The sequence below is a fragment of the Lepidochelys kempii genome, chromosome 2 (genome assembly GCF_965140265.1).
Source record: "Lepidochelys kempii isolate rLepKem1 chromosome 2, rLepKem1.hap2, whole genome shotgun sequence".
NCBI lineage: Eukaryota > Metazoa > Chordata > Testudines > Cheloniidae > Lepidochelys > Lepidochelys kempii.
In genome coordinates, this window is record NC_133257.1 from 116,894,833 (window position 1) to 116,916,934 (window position 22,102).

Consider the following 22,102-nt stretch of genomic DNA (forward strand, 5'->3'; position numbering starts at 1 on the left):
AGAACGATGCTGAGAACAGAATCAAAAGACAAATACCGAGGATGGTAAGAGTAAAAGATTACAGAAAGTAAGCATAGGGAAAATCATGGAAGTAATAGAAAAATATTTTGAAGTAAGCACAGAAATAAAACTGCAAAGTGGCAGAGTTATGAAGGATGTTTTTATTTTGACAGATAGCATAGCATAACTATGTATTTCATAGTTACATATGCATGCATAAATATATCATGTAATATAGTGGTGTATACATAATATATTTATTTACACAGATATTCAACCATATACATAAAAAACACACAGATTGTAAGGAAGAATTACTTTCTGGAAAACAAAGCAAAACAGATGTGGATTTGTTCTGTTATATATATATATATATATATATATATATATATATATATATATATAGTAATGTAGCATATGTAGATTCAAACCTGCTCAGTAGATAGGGTTTCATAAATGCTCACTTGTACACATAATAAATATAAACTGCTCTTTGGCAAGTGACAAAGCAAACGAATGAAGGATAAAATCGGATCTTTTAAAATTTTCTCTGTAATCATATATTGATATTTTGGGGAATATGGGCTCAGAATAAAATTTTCAGAAGAGCCTAAGTGGCTTAGTACCAAGTCCCATTGAAAGGCAATGACACTTAAGCTTCTAAGTCACATAAGCACTTTTGAAGATTTTACCCTTAATCCTTAGCTGCAGCCAAAGATATACTCAACCCACTTGAGAAGAGGGGGAAAAGTCTCTTAAGCCACTTTTGCAGCTCCTCAATTCTGGGGCTAGCAGCTGGTTCAGCACCTGCTGCAATTTACAACAGTCTCCGGACTGCTTTCACTTGTGCTGGATGAAACAGTCCCCAAGGAGTAAACAGCCTATGGGGCAGAGTTGAAACACAGTGGCAATCCAGGTACTCCCTCTTCCCCTGTGGCTGTAAAATGGGGGGATTAGTACGGAGCTAGAGTTTCCCTCACCCTGGGGGAAGTCCTCAGCTGGACGGGTAAGACTGCTTTATAGCCCATTGACACTGCTTCAGGGGTGCAGAGGAGCTAGAAAAGGGGCCAGGATCTGACCATTTTAAAAATCAAATGTAAAAGGGAAATTAATCTCCATTATAATTAAACGACAAAGAGTAAATTAAATGGATTCAAAAAGCCATTGGAGTCAATTAGAACATTGGAGAAACAGTAAAGTCGTGATCAAATATTTGTGAATACCTCTAGAGCCTGCTTTTGGAATTTTTCAATTTCCTGTCTCAAATTTTCCCTTTCTCTGTGTAAATCAGTAATCAGCCCCTGAAGTTCCAGGGTTTGCTTGCTGCTTGTTTGGAGCTGATTCTTTAGTTCAGCAATAGTAGCATTTTTTTCACCATCAGCTTCACTTTTGTCCCTTCTTACATCGTCATATTCCAATCTTAAATTGCGCAACTCTTCCTCTAACATCAAGTGCTCCTTGGTAAGATTCTCAGTGAGAGACTGAAGTCTTTCAATTTCTATTTTGCACTCATTCAGGCTCCTGCTTTTGTCCTCAGTAGCTTTCTGTAAGTGCTCATTTCGGAGGTGAGCCTGTTTTAAGTGTTCCTGCTCTTGAACCAACTGGTGGCTTAAAGTTTCAAGCTCAGATGTGTATTTTCTTATCTCCTCCATGAATCTCTGCTTTTCTCTTACTTGACCATCTAGTAACTCTCTCTGGTGCTTAAGGTCATTCTCACTCCTTTTCTTTACAATGGACACTTCCTCTATCTGCTGAGTGAGATTGGTGATTTTAACGGACTGCTCTCTGAAAGATCTCCTCATACTTTCTAATTCCTCTTCTACGTTCTTCCTCTTGGAAGACTCCTCCATTGCATTTTTATTCAGCCTACAAAGTTCCTCTTCCAGTTTATGTTTCTGGAGCTGCAAGTCTTTTACAGTGCTTTGGAACTTTGCACTTTCTTGATCCTTCCCTTTTTTCTCGTGTGAAATTCTTTCGTATTCAATTTTCAGTCGTGTCAGTTCCTGTTCCTGGATCCTCAGTTTGTTGATCGTCTCTGTCGCACTGATGTTAGTTTTCTGCAGATCAAACTGAACTCTTTGTAATTGTTTATTTTCCTCCTCTAAGTCTTTCCTTTTACTTGTTTCCACTTCAAACGACTTTCTCAGTCTTTCAATCTCTTTGTTTCTCTCCTGAATGGTCTTTGCAGCATCATCAAGTGACTGCTTGTATCGCATGCTTTCTTCAGAGTGCATCTGAATGACCTGTTTTAGCTCAACCTCCACTTGATGTTTCTTCTGGGAGATCTCTGAGCTAGTTGCTTTCTGCTGTTGAGCACTTTCCTCTATTTTTCTAAGGTTCTCTGTTGTCTGACTTATTGTGTTTTTCAGTCTCCTAATTTCCTCACACAAATTCCTATTTTCTCGCATGGCATTGTCAAGCTGTGTTCGGTAACTATTTGTGTCCTCTTCTTTTTGCACAGTAATCTGGTGAATTGTAGTCTTGGTGATATTAATTTCGGTCTCGTACTTGTTTTTTAAACTAATAATTTCCTCATCAAAATTGTTCCTTACCTTAGCCAGTTCATTTTCAAGTTGCCATTGGCTTTTAGCCTCTTCCTGAAGCTGAATCTTTAATCTTTCTAGCTCCTTAGTTTTTTCCTGAATAGTTAATGCAGCCTCCTCAAGAGCCTGCTTGTACCTTGAGTTGTCTTCATTACGCAGCTGAATTATCTGCTTCAGCTCCAGCTCCAGCTGTTGCTTCTGCTGTGACACTTCAGAACCACAGGCCTTCTGCTGAAGAGCGTTTTCTTCTGCCCTCCTTCGTTGCTCTGTTGTTTGCAAAATGGTATCATTGAGTCTCACAATCTCATCTTTAAGGTCTCGGTTCTCCCTTGCCAGTCTATCCAACTGGTTTCTGAGACTTTTTGTATCATCTTCTTTTTGGGAAGCTAGCTGATGGATTGTGGTTGTCTTAATATTAATTTCAGTCTCATACTTGTTCTTTAAATTACTCATCTCCTCGTTAAACTGGTTCCTTACCTTAGCCAGCTCATTTTCATATTCCCTCTTCCGTACGCCTTCATCCTGGAGAAGAACCCTTAACTTTTCTATCTCGTACTCCTTCTCCTTGATGAACTTCTCAGACTCTAACTTTTGCCAGCTCAGGCTATCTTTCTCATTTTGTCTTGTTTTCTGCAGTTGGTCATAGTCATTTTTCTGCTGCTCGTATCTATCCTCCATCTGCTTCCTTTTCCTTTTCTCATCTTCAATCTCATAAGTCAGTCTTGTTATCCTGTCATTGAGATCCTTTATCTGACCATAGCATTTGTCCAGATTTTGCTTAGCAGAACTGCCATCCATCTCAGCTTGTCTCTTCAACTCCTCCAGACTCATGAGCTTTGCTTTGAGCTGGGAACAGTCCACCTGGAACTTCTGCAGATTCTGTTCCAGAAATTTATACTTGTTGCTATTATCAGAATTTGCATCTCTGGCAAGCCTGAGCTCTTCTTCTAACATTTCAATTTTAGTGGTTTTCATCTGTGGGATCAAAATTGAAAAAATGGGCTGTGATAACTAGTTTGAACCCATCCCATGAATTACACCTTAAAAAACCAACAACAACTGTAAGGGACATGCCCAACAATTCACAAGACTTTTATTTAATCACATCAGGACAGATTCAGATACCCATCTTCACACCGAGTAATACCTTACTCTGTAAAATCAATAGGATGATTTCCAGAATAAGATTCTACCTGATGTGAGTATGGGTGGCAAAATTTGGCTTTTTGTTTTGGTAACATCAAAGCTCCCAATGCTACATGCTGTTGGGAATGAATGAAATATCTTAGCTTCAAACACATTTAAATTCCCCTCTACCCGGAATTTACTAGCTATTGACATTGTTCATACCTAAGGCTACAATTCTTTCATGGAGATCACGGAATCTGTCACTTCCAGCGACCTCCATGAATTCAGCCCGCGGCGACCAGGAGCTGCAGGGTCCCCTCTGCCACCTGGCAGAGATACCCCAGAGCTGCCAGGGGCAGTGGGGGTACCCCAGAGCTTCCTGCTGCAGGCGTCAGCAGGGGGACCCTGGAGCTCTGAGCCCGCACAGGGAATGGGAGCCCCTGGAGCTCCGAGCAGGCCCCTACAGCTGTCTAGCCACTGGGGGTGATGTGGGAACCCCACACCTGATTTTGCCACGGATATTTTCAGTAAAAAAAAAAAAGTCACTAACAGATCACGGGCTTCCATGAATTTTTCTTTATTGCCCATAACCCGTCTGACTTTTACTAAAAATATCCATGACAAAATCTTAGCCTGATTCATACCCCCCTCTCCCGGAGGTGCACAGTGCCCCAAAAGATGGGTAGGGTGGAGGTAGGATCCCAGCTGTCTGCACGGCCTGTAGAACAGGATTAGTATAGCAGAGTGAGTGGATTATATGCCGTTAAAGAAGCGTAGAAGTGGGCACATTCCCCGTGCTCCAGGGAGCTCCTTCAGAGATGGTGTACCCAAAAAGCACACGTGCCCTTAAATAAGCTCATTTTAATGGGCTCACTATATTTGCAACCAATCACTTTCCTACATATATCTTACATTCCTCACACGTGACCTCTGAATTGGGCCTGATTCTGGTCTCACCATGATGCATCACATCAGCAGTAACACCACTAAAAATCAGTGGAATCAACACTGCAAAAAGGACATAAAATCAGACTCAGGCCCACAGAATGGGTGTGAGGTTTGCAGAAGTAGTCAGGGTTGACCTAATAGGCCAATGCTGGGTACTTTTGATATTACCACCTCACGTGTAAGTCTAATATACACCAGTTTCTACATCACCTCAAAATTGGCCCTGCAAGTCACTACCCCAAGTTGAAAACGGGGAGAATGGAATTTATTTACCTACTTCAGAAGTGTGTTGTGAGGATTAATTAGCTTGCTGTTGATATAATCCAGGATGCTTTTTCCTTTTCAATACTTTGTTTTGCATTTCACTATGGGAAAAAGCTTTTGACCAGTGATACCTTGCTGTCGGATACTGTGGTGACAATGTAAAAGTACCAGAAATAAAACAAACAGGTTACCTTCAAATCCTCCATGCTCTTTAATATTTCACTTAAGAATTTATAATAATCCCCTGATCTTGTAAGAAGCTCTATGTACCGCGACTGAATTTCTGAAGCCTGGAAAATAAAAATAAAACTATGGTCAGTCTATATTAGAAAGCTGTATGAGACCAGAGAGGATCTCATGATTTTTTTTAAATGGTTTGAATATATTACAAGAAACATCAATTTAGAGAGTGTGGAGATAATTCTCTGCCTTCAAATTCCTCCCAATTACCCTAGGAGACTTTGGGAAGTGAAAATGCCCCTTTCTGAGAAGGCTATGCCTCTTTTTTCCAAGATCCATTTGCCCCACTGCAGACGTGGTGTGAAATCCTGGGTTCAGTTCCCCACATCACCATTTATTTCCTGTGTGACTGCGGCAAGTCACTTCAGGTAAAAAAGTGTCAAAAGCACCTAAGTGACTAATGAACCTAAGTTCCATTTTGAAAAGTGACTTAGGCACTTTTGAAAATTTTACCCTTAACCTCTCTGTGCCCCACCTGTAAAATGGAGAGGATATCCCTATCCTGCCCTAAGACCTGATTAGGGAGATTTAATGAAACAATACTTCTATATTTCAGCCACTGATCTCAGCTCTGCTCCTAGGATAAGAGAGGAAGGTTTCACACTTCTAATTTTATTTTAAAAAGCACAGATTCAAAAATGCTTTGTGACCACATTATCTATTCAGTGGTGACGTGCTGAAGTTAAACATTACAAATAGAACATCTTGGCGGCTTCTAACTTTTTTTGATGTATAATGGAATGTAACATTTCTTACAGTGAAGCAGTGATGATGTCAAAGAACTTGTCTCTCTCATTTTCTGCATCCAAAAGGGGGATTTGGACACAGTGAAACCGGTGCAGTTCCACGGCACAGGGGGTTCTCTACACAAGGATGTGAAAGGAGATTTGGGGATTCCAGAAGGAAGAATTGGGATGTTGGCTCCATGACAATGTGGATCCATCAGCTACACAGACATGTGTGTGAGCAGCTCTGTTGCTGCTCCACAGGGGGATCCATCCACTCAACCCCCTGGAACGTTCTGGCACAAAGTTTGGCAAGTCAGGCATGGCATGATGGAAAGGATTTTCCCTTCAGAGTCTAGACTGGCTTAACAGAAATGCTTATAGACCCTAAACAACAGTAGTGCTAGTGATTAGGATTCAGCAGCGTATCTAGCAGGATAGTTTCAGCCGAAACAGCTCACGTGAATAAACAGAGTTTACAAGGATCTTGGGGGAAAAGGCAATGTACCTCTTGAAGAATCAACCCTGCAGGTGACTGAACTATAGTCTTCTTGATAGGTATGTTGAGCAACGTTTCCAGTCCTGAACTGTAGGAAGCAGCCAGTAATTCATAATCCTGTAAGGATGGGAACAGAATACAATGCATCTTTAATGAATGCTGAGAAACCTCTCCTGGTCCAGATTTTCAGAACTGTACACAAAGTATTTATTGCTGTAAAAGGCCACATGCTCTCCTCTGTTTATGGAGTATGGGGGAATCTGATCAGCCTGAATGCTGCAGAGGAGACTCAGATGAGCGTGTGCGCATACTGCGCAGAGGGGAAAGGTGTTTGTCGCTCTGTGACTGAGGTGGCATGGTTAGTTAGGTGACGTGGAAGGACTCCTGGGCGTAATTGTTCTGTCACCTTGTCCCCTAGAACAGCAGTTCTCAACCAGGGGTCCAAGGCCCCCAGTGGGGCCGTGAGCAGATTTCAGGGGGTCCTCGAAGCAGGGCCAGCATTAGACTCACTGTGGTCCAGGACAGAAAGCTGAAGCCCCGCCGCTCCAAGCTCTGCCACCTGGGGCTGAAGCTGAAGCCTGAGCAACTTAGCTTCACTGGGCCCTGTGTGGTGTTGGGCCACAGGCGTCTGCCCTGCTTGCTACGCCCTAATGCTGGCCCTGGCTTTCGCATGCAGAAAAACAGTTGTGGCACAGCTGGGCTGTGGAGTTTGCATAGCCTGGTGGGGGGACCGCAGAAAGAAAAAGGTTGAGAACATTAGAACACTGCCTTAGAACATTAACAGAACAACCTCCTCTGTGTCTTTCTTACAGCACAGAAAGGATGTGAACACTTGCCAGATGCAACAGAGCTACTACTGCACAGCAGGAGATGGGGCTGGGAGAAACATGGAGACAAGGGCAAGCCACATAGAAAGATCACCAAAGATCACCAGAATTGTCCCCTGTGGACCTTTCTTGACCTCTGTGGCTATTCTATACTCCTCCTCCTCCCTGATCTGCACTGCCATTGGCCCTGCCTCCCAAAGCAACCCAGGAGCCCCAGATTTCTCATCCATTCCCACCCTTTTAATGTGTGACGTGGAAGGTCTGTATATATAGTGCCTTTGATCCTCTTTCAGAAATCCAGCAGACATCAGTGGGAGCTGCATGCCGGGATGAAAGGAAGGGATGGCCCTAAATATACAAACTGCTTTCAGGAAGCTCTGCTTCCCCCAAGTGCTTTACACGAGGAATTTCTTCACATACAGTCCAGTATAAAAGGAGCGAGTGTGGGAGTTTTGCCTGAGTAAGAGCTAAGTGAAAACTGCAGAAGGGGGTCCACATAGTGAAAAGCCATTCCTTGTTGAAGTGCTGGAGTAAGTGTACCTTAATTGCAGCTGCACACAGATCCGCTTGCTTGAGAACCTCCTCCACTTTGTCTCGTTTTCCTGTTATTTCACTATGCAAGTTCTGTCCAGGAAACAATAAAATAGATTTTAAAAAACTTACTGAACTTCCACTTGCCAAGAGTCTCCCTTGTTGAAGAGAGCAGCAGGTGCCTGTAACTTTCTTGAAAGGGTGACTGCAATATAATATGTTGGAAACATAAACGGCTTAAGCCTAAAATCTTCACTCTGATACTCAGGCCTTCCACGGACTAACTCCCATTGCCTAAGGACTTAGTAACAACTGAGTAAGGACCTCAGGATTTGGGAAGTGCCTGACTTTAGTTTACACCCATTAAAAACCCTCTTTTTACTTGATTTTCCAGCTGTACTTATCACGTAACTTCCATCAATTCGACTCCCTTGGACTACATTCAAAGGTGATGTGTAAGGAAGTGTCAGAAGGTGGGTGGGAGTTTAAGAGGGTCTGTGCTCAATCCTTGGCTGCGTGCTGCACAATTGTAGGGATGGCAATACTGCCTTGTGCCCTCCATTTATACAGAACTGAGGGCAAGTCAACACTACAGCGCTACGTCAGCGCAGCTGCACTGCTGTAAAGCATCTGGTGAAGACACACTATGCTGACAGGAGAACACTCTCCCGTCAGCATAATTACAGACACTCCCCGGTCTACGCAAGACCCAACTTATGCAAATCCGCACTCACAGAAAAAGTTCCGTAAACTAGAAATAGGGGGGTATTTTCTGTGTGGTTGGGTGGTTTTTTTTGTTTTGTTTTTTTGCATAATGGTCGTGTATACATTTCCACAAAATTCGAGTTATGCAAGGCTTTCTGGAACGGAACGATTGCGTAAGTCGGGGAGCATCTGTACTCCACTTCGGTGGGAAGCGGAAGCTATGTCAGCAGGAGAGCGTCTCCCACCAACATAGCGCCAGTGTGGACAGTGCAAAACTTGTGTCACTTAGGGGGAGGGGCTTTTTCATACCCCTAAGCGATGTACATTAGATCAACTTAGGCTGTAGCATAGACCTGCCCTGAGGCACAGATAGATTGGCGGTCAAACTGTGAAACCCTACACACAATGGTGAGCAGCTACTCACGAGTAGTACTGTGGATTTCAATGGGACTACTTGTGACAGTAAGTGCTCACCAGTATGAGGAAGAGCTTCATAGTCTGGCTGTAGGTGACTTGATCAAAGTCACATAGAAAATCAGTGGCAGAGACAGGAATTGAACCTAGCCTTTCTGAGTCCCAGTTGAATGCTTTAAGGACAAAACCATTCCTGACCCTGAATTCTATGAGGCACACTGGGCTCCAGGCTTCCCCCCACCCCCGAAAATAGGCTGGAAATTTTGAGAGAGCAAAATTAGACTCTACTTGAGCAGGGATGAGTTGGCACAGAAATACCTGGTATTTCTAAACACTCAACTCACCAGCGAGGACTCAGGTTGTGGCAATCACCGTATTTTAAGAGCTGGAGGACAGTACTTCCAGAATGGATTTCTGACCAATCTATATGTTCTAATGTCCTTTCTGATGGTCAGTTATCTACCTTATTTATAGGATGACAGTTACCATAAAAGTAACAACCCTAACAATGTCATACTTATGAATAATGCCAAGAAAATACACAGGTCAGTCTGATTCCCATGTTAGGACCTAAGAGTTATAGTGGTAGGATGGCCCTTGCAATAATCGCACATGGAAGACAACAGAGTGGGAGGCAAAGACTCGGTACATGGACTGGATATCAGTAGACCATAGAGAGACCAACTTGCATGACAGCCGTGCATACAATCGCGAGTTTTGAAAGAAAGCTTTTGAAGTCACCGTCCCAAAGAGGGAAGTGGCAAGAGTTTGTTTTCCATATTTAGGTATAACACCATTTCAGAATAGTAATAAGTCACTTATGGGGAGCGTTTCAGGATGGTTGCTGCATTTCTCAAGTGGCTAAGTTTAATCAACTTTTCAACTAACGCCATACATACCCTGAGGCACCCTTTTGCCTGCGGCTTGTTTTTGGTTTTTTGCTGATGCAAATATTTTCTAACTCAAAACAGGCTATTACTATGAAGACAACACTGCTGCACAATTATACATTTTAAAAATCTGGTTCACTGAAAACACTGCAGTAAGGTGCCACGTACCTTCTGCTCATGTGAATATCTCATGATGGCATTGCAATCTCCTAATTTCACAGATTCAATAGCACCTTGCCTGCGCTTCGCATCACAGATCCATTTGTTCAGAGCCTGGTATAAATCACGGTAAGTTTTCAGCTGTTTGACCTGTCTTTCTAGATCCCATGATCTAGAAAAAACAAAGAAAAACCATCAATGTGAAGAGTACAGTCTCATTTTTTGCAAATTTTCAAATGTTTAAAACAATCCCATCTCTGTGTGCTCATTATTACAAGAGGTAAAACAGCAGCAGCTGCAGAAAGAAGATTTAAGGTCAAAATATTCAAATTTGTATGCTGAAATTCACATCTAAACCCATATTTAGGTACCTAAATAACTGCTCTTATTTTCAGATGTCACTGCAAATTGTGAGTTCTCAGCACCTCTAAAAATCAGACCACTTATTTAGTTGCTCCATATGGATTTTGCTGCCTAACTGTTGTGCGAGGATACCATATAAGTGCCTGATCTAATTCCCACTAAAGTCACTGGAGAGACTCCTATTAATTTTTTTTGGGGGGGGGGGCCCACGGGGTGGCAGGGGGAGGAAGCAAGGGTTTGATCAGACCTTCAGTATGACAAGAATCAGGACCACTGATGCAGTTACCTAGATTTACATCAGCATAAGCTTGTTTACTGTAATCGAGAGCAGAATTTGGCCTGAAGTCATCGGTGCTGGAACTAGGAGTGCTGGAAGTGCTACCGCACCCCCTGGCTTGAAGTAGTAACAACCACCACCCAAATACACGGTTTCCACCTTCAGTACCCCCACTGTAAAAATTGTTCCAGCACCACTGCCTGAAGTAACAACTTCAGGATTTGACTCTAATATATTAAAAGTGAAATATTATTTAAAAAAATGTAATTTCCTTTTTACTCCTTATGCTGTTCAATTTTTTTTTTTCAATTTAATCAACCTAAACAATGAATACAGATTAATCAGTTTCATTTTTTCTAGTCAGTGTCATTTTCTGGCTCTCACACACTAGCACAGTGTTGCAGTATTCAAGTGGCAAAACACTATATGGGAATGTTTTAAATCCAAACAGTCAACTATTTTTAGTGACATTAAAAAAAAAATTCTAAAAACATTTATTTCCTTATTAGGTTATATAAAGTCTTTCCCTTCCCGCAACGAAACTCGACATTTTGGGCCTGTCCTACCCAGCAGTGTCCTTTAAAGTGTGCTTAGCCTATTATTTTGACAATTCTCCCATTGCCAAAAAACCAAGCTCTACGCAGAGACCACCAAAATTCCCAGAACGCTGGTTACATCAGCTCAGTGTTTTCCTTCTAACTACAACATGATGATTATCACAGTATCAAGGACGGGGGGGGGAGAGAGAGAAGAAGGAAAGAGAACCATTAGGAAATATAGACAAACCTGTGGTCTATCTGTTTCTCTACCCTGTGCCAACGGTCTGTTAGCTGGTTGACTTTGTCAGTGTACTTTGTCAGGTCCAAATCATAGAGGACATAAGCCTGGCTAGACTGCGAGTGGATTTGCATTGTTTTCTGCAGCTCAGATTCCAGGGCGTTCAGCAATGACTTTTTCTGGTTTAGGTCTATTTTCATTTTCTGGATGTGAGAGAAAACAATGAAACATTTAGTTCCCCACCAGGTCTTGACCTTCTATAGTATGTATACTGCGTTATAAGGGTTGGTTTTGGCATTTCAGCCCTGATTCAGCAAAGCACTGAACCATATGGATGTCAACAGGACTTCAGAATGTGCTTAAAAATAAGCATGTTCACAAGTACTTTCTTGAATTGAGCTCTCATTGTCTGTGACTACCATCTCGGCTCCTTTAAATGGTAAAGGGTGGATTTTAAATGTGAAGGGTCTGGCCTGCTCTTCCAATTGTTCTACATCTGAAAGTCTCATTTAATTTCAGAGGACTTATCTGTACATGGAACCTCTGCAGGATCAGGTCACAATACCGTCAAATTTTTTCTTTTTTTTTTAAATACAGTTAGATAAAAAGTAACAACCTCTTTGCGGATCTTTAAAACAATGACCAGACTTTTTTCTTTAATTAGTTTTATAGTAGACTTTTAAAAAACCACTACAGAAGATCATGCATTAAAAATAAAAATCTAATAACAATAAATTTGAGGTGTCACCAAACTGCATATTGTTGCACTCCCCCAATCCTAGGGTTGCTCTATTCAATGGTGGTCTCTGGGTGAAAGTGCAAGTAGCCTTGGGGCTGCTCTAAATTACAACGGCTGCAAATGGTTGAAACTACAGCTGTGGATCGGTGTGGTGTAAGGGCACCCCAACTGCCCCCTTTGCTCTGACCACAGCCTCTTTTTCCCACTACACCAGCAGTGGGACGGAAGAGCAGCATAGGAATGTATACTCTACTAGAAGATGACTTTACTGCGGGGCGATCATCCCAATGCCAGGTAAATTGGCTCTATAGCCAGATTCTACCCACAGTGAAGCGCAAAGCAGTTGCTCCACTTATGGACCTGGTCCACTGCGAGTAACTTAAACCTACAAAAGATATCAAATCCAAATAAATTCATAATAAAGGCTGCCGCTCGTCCCTAGTTTGCACAATCATGTCTCAGAAGCGTAGCTCATCCGCTATGGACAAACATGCACTCTTCAGACATCTTCAGTTAGAAGACTGATTAAGAAGAGGTATTTGGGGAGTAAATCTAGGAGACCCTAACCCTGTTACTCAGTGAACCATCGGCGTCCCCTCTCACCCCACGCCCCCACAGGGTTTATTCCTGAAAGTTACCAGGAATCTAAAATATAATTTTAGTGTGTGAAAAACATCCCTAACAGATACACCAGGATCCATACATATTCATAATCTCTTGCTGTAAAAGCATTTAATCAAACTATTTTCTGTCAAAGCCAACGATACCTATTCATTTAGGATCCAACCCTGCAGCTGAGGGGTGGCATGTGCCTAACTCTCAGTGGAAGAACTGAGGTAAGCGCCGTTGCAGGACCAGGTCACAGGCTAACACAACACTATGATTTAACTGGTCACATCTGAGATGTCAGGAAAGCTAAAATATCACCCTGTGAAGCTTTCTAAACACCACAGGACCAGAACCTCAGCTGGCATAAATCAGCATAGTTCCACTGAAAGTCAACAGAGCTATGCCGATTTACACCAGCTGAGGATCTCTCCTCTCCAGCGTCTTTGGAATTTCAGGAAATACAGCACTTCAGCAGGCATTTAACCTCTCACCTTCAGACAGGCTCGGTAAGCCTCCACTTTGTCAAGGTCCAAAGAAACCGTTTCCTCCTCAGTAAGTCTGACTTCAAAAACTTTGATCACATCTTCCGCTTGTAGAAGAACCTGGAGCAGCGATCTCAGTGCATTCAAACTGCAATAAATAAACGTGACCCAAAATAAATCCATTATAACTTATGCAGGAAAATTATGTTGTTTGGTTTTACAGGAGCAGAGTTTAAGGCCAGAAGGAACCACCAGATCATCTAGTCTGATCTACTGGATATCACAGGCCACCAGCATCACCCAGCATCCATGCACTAAACCCAGTATAATTTCACTATATCTTATTAGTCAAAAGGGGGAGCCTGTGACATAAAATAAAACCCTGCTACACCAGACTCTTTCAGAAACAGAGATGGAAGTCCACATAGGCGTATGGGCCAACCCACGTAGGCCACTATGCAGGATCAAGACCTAGAATATTAATTCTAGGAAGTGCTTTGTTACATATTCATATGAAAGGCCCTACATAAAACAACTTTTTTACTGATAAACAAAAGCAGATTTCTGGACTAAGGGAATCTATGGGATTTATGGGACTAGCTAAGAGAAAGGAAAATGTTTAAAGTTCATGATTTGCTGTTATAAAACTTATTTTCTCACCTGTCTAAGTAGCCGGCAGAGACACCATTAATATTTTCCAGTTTCTGAAACAAGTTAGTTATCTCCAACTGCAAATAGACATACTTTTCAGAGCCTCTGAAGTTGGGCAGCAAGTCCTTATGCTTGTTGAGGGTGTCGGCCATTGTTTGTGAATCATTCTGTATACCCTGATGAAAGAGACCGAAATGTCTGTTTTATGCAGATACATTTCTCGTGGCTAGATGAACACTCTGCATTGTATATGCCACTAATCTTCCCTCCAAAATATTTCACTTGATCGAATGGATCTGAGTGAGGACTAAAGTAGTGTCCTCAACTTGCATTAATAATACTCACCTATTACCTCTAGGCAGGGCTCTATTCACTTTTATGCACAAGCACAAAGATTGTAGAACCACTGGCCACTCCTCCCCCAAGCCCCTCCTGCTCTACGCTGGGCTACATGAAGTTCATCTCTACAGGGACCAACAACAGTGCCTGCTTCGGCGCTGCCCAACCCTTACAGCAGCACTGCCATGGTCCTGCTTTTCTGGAGGCCTCTGCAGCCTCCATGCCCCTGGGGGATTTCACCCTTGAAAAATGGGTCCGTTCAGAAAAAGAAAACCAGCTTCTTTTCTAATCGCTTTCTGAGCCACTGCGGGATCTTGCATGAAGGGGACTCTGAAGTACAGTCTAATACAATTAACTGAAGCGGGTCATATTTTTAATCATTACACAATGGGCCCAATTCAGGTTATGAACAGGCACACGACCAAAAAGTCATGGTCAGGAGCGGAACTGCCAGGGGTCGCTTTTCTGATCCATTCTCCCCTTTGGAGTTTGTAGCCCAGAGGTCTGCTGCAGGCAAAGCAATGGAAGGAGAATTCAGGGACAGAGCCTATAAACATGGAGCATGCAGTCTGCATTTCACACAGATTACAGCTGCCTATGGCCGGGATTATCTGTGCAGGAAGATGTTAACATTGCTTTTGCATGTGTGCAAAACGTGAACTTCTGCTACGGTCCAGGGGGGCCTGCATCTAGTGCAACAGAGTTTGCTTCTCAGATTGTCAACTCTTTCTGTTTAATCCCGCAAGAGAAGAATGAAAATCCAATCCAGAGAACTATATTTAGTTCCCACTCGAAAAATGTCTTCTCTCAATTACGCTCACAAACACTCAGAGAAAAGAATAGGATTTAGCTATTTCCTAGCTGATCTGGAATGCAATACAGCAAAGTCTACTGGAAATGTTCACACTGGGACTGAAAGGCTCAGGGAAAAAACATCTGCACTTACCTCTAACTCATTTACTTTGACTGAAAAATTGTGGGAAGCCCCCTGATCCACTCTGAGCGGGGTTCGTTGCACCATACGCATCTCGCAGATTTCTATTTGCCGACGAAGTTTCTGGAGTTCAGTCAGCAGCCAGGCCTCCTGCTTCTCAAGTTCCCGGTTTCTTTCATTAATTAGAACTTGTTTTGATGCATCCACCTGAGTGACTTCAGTTATCACTGTAGAACATATTGGGAGATAACCATTGGCATAGGAAACCTGTCAAAGAGCTAACATGCAAAGTCAAGGCAATGACAATGTCACCTAACAGTTCATTTGGCTTGTGGAACTAAGATCCCAATCCTTCATCTATTCTTATGCAGCCATAATAAGAACAAACCAAAAAATCAGGGGCCACAAAGAAAAGGCTATATTAAAAAAAAAAAAATGCAAGAACGAGGTTTTACTTTCTGGTCACTGTAAATCTGCAATATGGGCTAACTTCTGCTCTCCTTTGTGCTGGTGCAAACCCACAGCATCTCCACGGACTTTGCCAGGACACGTTCAGATTCACACCAGTGTAACTGAGAACACAATTTGTTCCTCTGTGCAAACTATTGCATATGCAGTTTTGTTTTCTTGGGCTAAGCAATAGAGGTTCTTAGGCACGCATCTTAAGGGGATTTTCTTAAATTACTCCTGTGCCTGTAGGGCCCCAATCCAGTGCCCAGTGAAGTCAACAGGAGTCTTTTTATTGGTTTTAAATGACATTGGATCAGGCCTAGCCGAAGAGAGAGCTTAAACATAATAAATATTTTCATGGGGAAAAAAAAAAATTTTAATCGCTAAAAAAAACCCCAGACAAACCTTGCTGTTGTTGCTGTTGCTGCGGCCGTTGTTGATTCGGCAGTTGTATAACCAAGGTTTGATAGTGCTTCTGAGCATCAGTGAACTGAGTCTGGATTTTCCGTTTGTCATCATCACCAAACATCTCTGAGCCTTGACTGTTCCTCAGGAATTCTTGGTAATGGATCTCCAGATCAGTTATGATTCTCTGATAATCTTCTGTGCGCATTGTTTTCAGCTACAACAAAGATGCAGAAATTGTTAAAAATGGAACCACCGGATCAGGCTAATGAGAAGTTAAATTACCAGGAAATGTTAGCCTAGCTGTGCTATGAAACCATGGCGGATGCACACTTTAGAATGAAGTTCCCCAGCCTCTCTATAATTGAAAGTGAGTGCTCTGTAGAGCAGATACCACCAAACTTTGGCAGCCAGAGAGTGAATGTAACTTGATGGGTCTGCTGTTCACACCTCAGCACCTGTCAGTACCAGCAGTACGTAATGGAGAGGGGGCTATGAAAGGACCCACAAGGCAAACTTTCCCACTTGCTAATCTTCCAGTATATCCCTTCCACAGTCAAATAGGAATGTGTTTTGCTTCTCCATTAATAGAATGAAAGGGTTTCTCTCTATAGTCCCTTGCACAACAAAGTCTAAGACAGTGGGTCTAGACATGACTACACGTGACACCAGTGCCAGGATAGTATGTGTGGTCAGTGGCAAGACGAGTACTTCAGGCTTTTGGAGACTGATTTTCTGAGCTTTGGCCCACTTTAATGATGAATCGCTGTTCTGGACCCCAGTCCTCCTACCATATGAATGTGCAGAGCTCTACAAATCCGTGTCTATCTGCTTTATATCCAAGGATATCTGTATTGTTTACCACCTTCGCAGTTCATGAATTTGATGTGGATCCAAATTTTTGTATTCATGCAAGGCTCTAACTAATGTGCATGCTGTAACCAGGGATAGAGTTTAGGCTGTTCTAAATCACCGTACTGGGAGTTCAGAGCTCCCCACATCCTAGTGTGTGTTAGAGAGACAGCTGAACCGGACATAGCGAGCACTGCTTGGCCTAGCAAGAAGTCTAGTCAACTGGCATAGCCGTACGGAAAGGCTGAGCACCACTGGTCCGCCACAGTGAAGGCCAATTGAATACCCACCTTAGCAATAGTCATAGCCCTGATTTTCTCAATGTCAATCATGCAGTAGTGCCAGGACACCAGACTCTTCATGTTGATGTACAGCTGGTTCCACAGAGCCAGAATAGCTTCATAGTACTGCTCAATCCTGAGACAGGAAAAGAGATTTCACCATCAGTTAGAACAGGGGTTCTCAAACTTTTGTACCGGTGACCCCTTTCACAGCAACCCTCTGAGAGCTACCCCCCTTATACATGAAAAACATTTTTTTAAAAATACTTAACACCATTATAAATGCTGGAGGCGAAGCAGGGTTTGGGGTGAAGGCTGGCAGCTCGGGACCCCCCATGTAATACCTTGCAACCCCCGGAGGGGTCCCAAACCCCAGTCTGAGAAACCCCACGTTAGAACTTCTAAGCCTCCTGCCCATCACAGACACATAAGTTTGAGAAACTCCAGTCAGCCTGTCTAGCTGTGTGCTGAGACTGTCCTGTTACTAGAAATGAGCCCTGTCAATTAGCTTTTGCTTATTTTTAAACCAGAAAATACAAATTAATTTACAGGTAGTATTTCAAGTTCTACAATGTATTTTAATCACAAGGACATGTGAAGCTACTAGTGAAAAGGAAGAAGGTTTTTACGTTTGATGAAGCAGCCAAAAAGGGGCACAATCCATTTTTCCCCCATCTCATGCAGGCCACATTAAAGTGATGTTGTTAGAAGTGTGACACAAACCAGCAAAGGCCACAAAAAGTTTTGGCTGAAGACTATTCAGACTCTCCAGGCCAGATCCACAGGACTACTCACTCCAGGAGTACTCAGTGTGGCTGTCAGGGGGAAGTTCCCAATCCTACAGCTGCTTCACACCAGACCAATCCCCGGCACAAGTTAGAGTAGCCTGTGGTCCGCTCTAATCTGTGTCACTTGCCAATGGCTCCAAGGCAGCTGAGATTGTTAGGGAGCAGGGATGTAGACAGACAACATTTCTTTTTCAATTTGATTTTTAAATGGTCTTAGTATGCACCAAGTTTCACCCATGGGGTGAATTTCTACAAATAAGGGGCCTGATCCTTTACTCCTGTGCCTCATCGGGCACAAATTATAAAGCAGGGCTTTTTAAACAGACTCTTCCCAAACCTAGGCAAAATATTCAGAACCTTGTCAGTAACTCACTTAGTAGCAAGATCCACAGCTAATGGATTAGGAGGAGGAATAATAAGACTGACAGATGGCACCAGCATATCCACTCCTCCTGGGCCAGTCACAAGCCATTTGCTGCGTTCGGTGTTGTCCTTCAGTATGCATTCATCTCCTTTACGCACAGTTTTCTGTAAGTAAAGCAGGAGAATTATTTTTTAAAATATTTTGCTTACGTTTAAGCAAAATATGGTTTTCTAGGCAAGACAGACAGACCAGGGGGGGGAGGTGGGCAGTATCTGTGGCTTTAACCCACTTCCTATGGTGGCATAAGGAGACCCAGTGCCTCACTGGCATTTCCCAAAGCACCGTGCTCGTGGGCCATAATTACCCAGATCCACCATCCATGTCGGCCAGGAGCTCCTGCAACCCTGAGGCTGCAGTCATGGCCACAATGCATCTCCACTGCCCTCCATATCCAGGAGGGGAAGATTCCTCCCTCTGTTTGCCCTCAAACACACCTCTCCAATGTACAGCCCAATTACTCAGGCACTGGGCAGTCATGAATACAGGTCTAGGGCTGGTGTGGAGACCCTTTCTACAGCATGCAAAGCTGTTCAGGCACCCTTCGATGGCTGCTACACCTGCAGTTCCCCATCAGCTCCTATCCAGCATTTGAGTGGTGTGGAGAACCTTGCGCTGGCCCTCTGATCCACAGAGGAACTTAACATTTGCATGTGCAAATATCTGCTCCAGGACAAATTGTGAATTCATCCAAACAGGGGACAGAAACAAGAGCATGCAATCTCTCTGACCAATAACAACAAAGTGACACGGTACAGTTACGAATATTTGAGCAAACTATTCGGAAAGATTCAAATCCATTCAAATCTTGACCAAGAGAGAATTAAAGGGTTACAATAATCAGATCAGTGAATCATTGGGAATTATTTGGTCAGCTCTACTTTTTATAGTGTTCATTCTCAGTCTGTAATGAGTACTCTACCAGATCCTGTTTGTAGTCACACAGGGCCTTGAGGATAATGGGCTTGTTACTCCTGTAGTCTGGGTTACGAGGCTTCAACTGCACAATCTTCCTGGATTTATTCACCAAGTTCTGCACTTGCCTCTTGTATTCCAAAATTTTCTCTCGTTCATTCTGGAAGGGTAAATTGTATTTTAACACGTCATTAAAAAAAAAACACTCTTTGCACATCTGTATTAATGTCACAATGGCCCACATCTGGCTCTCCCTGAAGTCAGCAGCAAAACTTCTATTGACCTCAATGGGACCGGGATTTGATCTATGAAAAAACTGTCATTTTTTTTAAAAAAGGCTGTAAGTGAATTCAAGTATTTCTACAGCTCTGCCAGCTACTGAGGCATCCCATAGTGTTTTATCCAGATCTATGACTTGTTTAAAGTGAAGTGCAAAAGCCTGGGGCATAGCACACTATGCATGCTCTCAGAATCAAAACAATAGCACCCTGAATCTTCACCCTCTTCTTGTTCAGGCAAGCACCCATTAAAATAATTGGCTGTTTTCTCTGAATAAGGAGTAAGTCAGGACTGTATGACCAGCTCCTGATGAACATTTAAGTCAAATATAGATTCAAGTCTTAAGATTTGCCAAGGAGGCTATTATAATATAAAATTATGTGTTAGATGCTTTATTAAGCATATTATACTTCTTTGGGAGGGGAAGGAAGAGAATCCGTTTTGATGCCTACAGATTCATCTGATGTCTGTTCTCTCTATTTTCTAGCATGCCTTACACCTGGAAATGAGCTGGGCCCACACTATATTACATAACGCAATGTTCAGCAAGTTGCCTATGAAGTGTTGAAATACAAATTCAAATGATGCTGACCCACATGAGAGATATCACCAGAAAGATCCACCAATGTAGTGTCATTCTGTCTTATAGTCTAGAGAACAGCATGCATTAGTACCCAAAATGGGCCCACTCCTGCTTCTGCTGAAATCTATGAGAGTTTTGCTATTGATTTCAATTGGAGCAGGCCCATAATTTGTTAGTGAAATCTGCAAGGTGTGACAGTACCTCAAGTTCTTTGATCTGTTCCAGCAGGCTCTGGAGTGACATGTTCTTATCACATATGTACTTCTTTCTGACAGAGTCCTGTAGGTTCTTCAGGTAGTTTTCAGTTGATTGGGCCTCTTCAAAAAACTACAAAGAAGGATTGTGATTTCAGTTACAGAGAACTCTCAAAAACTACTCCTTTAAGAAGGGATGGGTATTTTCACAAGTAAAAGGAATCAGAATCATTATCTAACATGAGAATCCCAATTTACATTATGGAGAAGTGCAGTGTATAAAACAGTAATATAATGTTACTTGGTACTTGATACATAACTATATGAATATATGAAGATTTGGACATAGGAAAAATGGCTTTCAGGTACCTAGGGACAAAGTTCATGCTTTTAATCAACTACAGAAGTAAGGGAAATGCCAGACTTCCCATGAATTGTTGGTCAAATCAACAGGCCTAATTCTGCAGTTCTTACTTGAGCAAAACTCACACTGAAATCAATGGGAATTTTACTCCAGGAAGGGCCAGAGAACAGAGTCTTATGTTACTCAAAGTTGGTAGTAATCTGAGTTTTTGAAATGTGACATTTTCAAAAAATGTTATACAAAGCTTGAAGTATAAATGAAGAGGAATAAAACTTCTGATTCACAAAGAGCATTATTATTGCAAACACCAGAACTCACCTGAAAGTATGTTGCGTTCTCCTTCAGATGCACATCAATGCATTTGGTGATCTGAAGAATCCAGCTCCACTGAGTTTGGAGCGTGTCCATGTATGCCTAAAAATATTAATTTTAAAAAACCATGATTCATTGCACCAATCTTCCATTCACCTCAAGCCTAGAACAGGATTCTTTTTCTTTAAGCTACCTACAAAGGCAGGGTCTGCTACTGCAAATACATGCAACCGAGAGTGACTTGACTCATGCAAATAATTTCACTTTTCTGCAAGGCAGCAACTGACCAGCTAACTGACTATAGAGAGGAAACTGTGAATATTGACTTTACACAAAGCACTGTCAAATGCACAAAGTAAGCAATCTTTTTTTCCCCCAGTAACTTTTCAGTTAGTGTTCTTAGATGTTACTGGTAACTATAGTAGTTCTAATGTTTTCAGACAGAAAGGTTATTTTCAAACCGATGGAGTCTCTTTAAATGTTAGATAAGACAAAACAACGTATTCCAAATTGTGAAAACAAAAATTTCTTGGCCTAGCTATTGATTTACATTCTAAATTTCAGTTGGAGAAAGCGTGGCTACCTTCAAAACCTCGGCAGCTAAACAATCCGAGCAACAAGAATGAGATGCCTAGCTACAATTAACTATGTTTCATATAAATCAATCCATGCGAGATGAAGGAATTTAGGATACACCTAAATATTGCCTTAAGACCAACCATGAATTTTCTGAACACACACACACTTTCCTTCCTTTAGGAAAATGATCAGTTTTGCCAATAAACGGGTCTCCTTGAGCTGCCATACAAATATGGAGTTTAATTTACAGACCTTCCACTTCACTGGGAATTTCACTCAGAGAAGAACTATGGGATCGGGTTTAATCCCAGACAGCCTAACCTACCTCAATTTTGTCAGAAGCAGGGTGCTGATTGAGCACTAGTTGGTCACTTTCTTGCTTAAGTTTGTTGAGCTCTTTTTCTTTAAGCTCCAACTGGCTCATGCGTTTCTGTGAATACAAAGCACAGCATTAAACAACACTTCAAAGGCAAATTAACAATCACGTCATTATCTTGTTTAATAAGAGTTTCCCAAAAATGTTAAAGGCTGAAAAGTACTGCAGAAAACTACTAGCTTATAAAAATTAAATAATTATATGTAATGTATTCAAAGTGATACATTAATATAGTCCATAAAAAAAAAAAAAAAAAAAA

At 42.1% G+C, this 22,102-nt stretch overlaps 1 protein-coding gene across 3 annotated transcripts in view; it reads right to left on the reverse strand.

Annotated features, from left to right (window-relative positions):
* The window catches only part of DSP (desmoplakin), a 49,798-nt gene that overhangs the window by 4,636 nt on the left and 23,060 nt on the right, over nt 1-22,102 (reverse strand). The window contains exons 8-23 of one of the 3 annotated variants that reach the window (XM_073332093.1): nt 21,793-21,897; nt 20,895-20,990; nt 20,220-20,345; nt 19,164-19,316; nt 18,194-18,348; nt 17,042-17,168; nt 15,900-16,116; nt 15,057-15,271; nt 13,781-13,947; nt 13,130-13,268; nt 11,300-11,493; nt 9,883-10,045; nt 7,715-7,798; nt 6,357-6,464; nt 5,075-5,173; nt 1,224-3,518 (exon numbers count right to left, since the gene is read on the reverse strand). In XM_073332093.1, the coding sequence (XP_073188194.1) occupies nt 1,224-3,518; nt 5,075-5,173; nt 6,357-6,464; nt 7,715-7,798; nt 9,883-10,045; nt 11,300-11,493; nt 13,130-13,268; nt 13,781-13,947; nt 15,057-15,271; nt 15,900-16,116; nt 17,042-17,168; nt 18,194-18,348; nt 19,164-19,316; nt 20,220-20,345; nt 20,895-20,990; nt 21,793-21,897 (4,443 nt within the window). The remainder of the gene's footprint in view (nt 1-1,223; nt 3,519-5,074; nt 5,174-6,356; nt 6,465-7,714; nt 7,799-9,882; nt 10,046-11,299; nt 11,494-13,129; nt 13,269-13,780; nt 13,948-15,056; nt 15,272-15,899; nt 16,117-17,041; nt 17,169-18,193; nt 18,349-19,163; nt 19,317-20,219; nt 20,346-20,894; nt 20,991-21,792; nt 21,898-22,102) is intronic. The other 2 variants (XM_073332094.1, XM_073332095.1) reach the window with 2 other exon arrangements.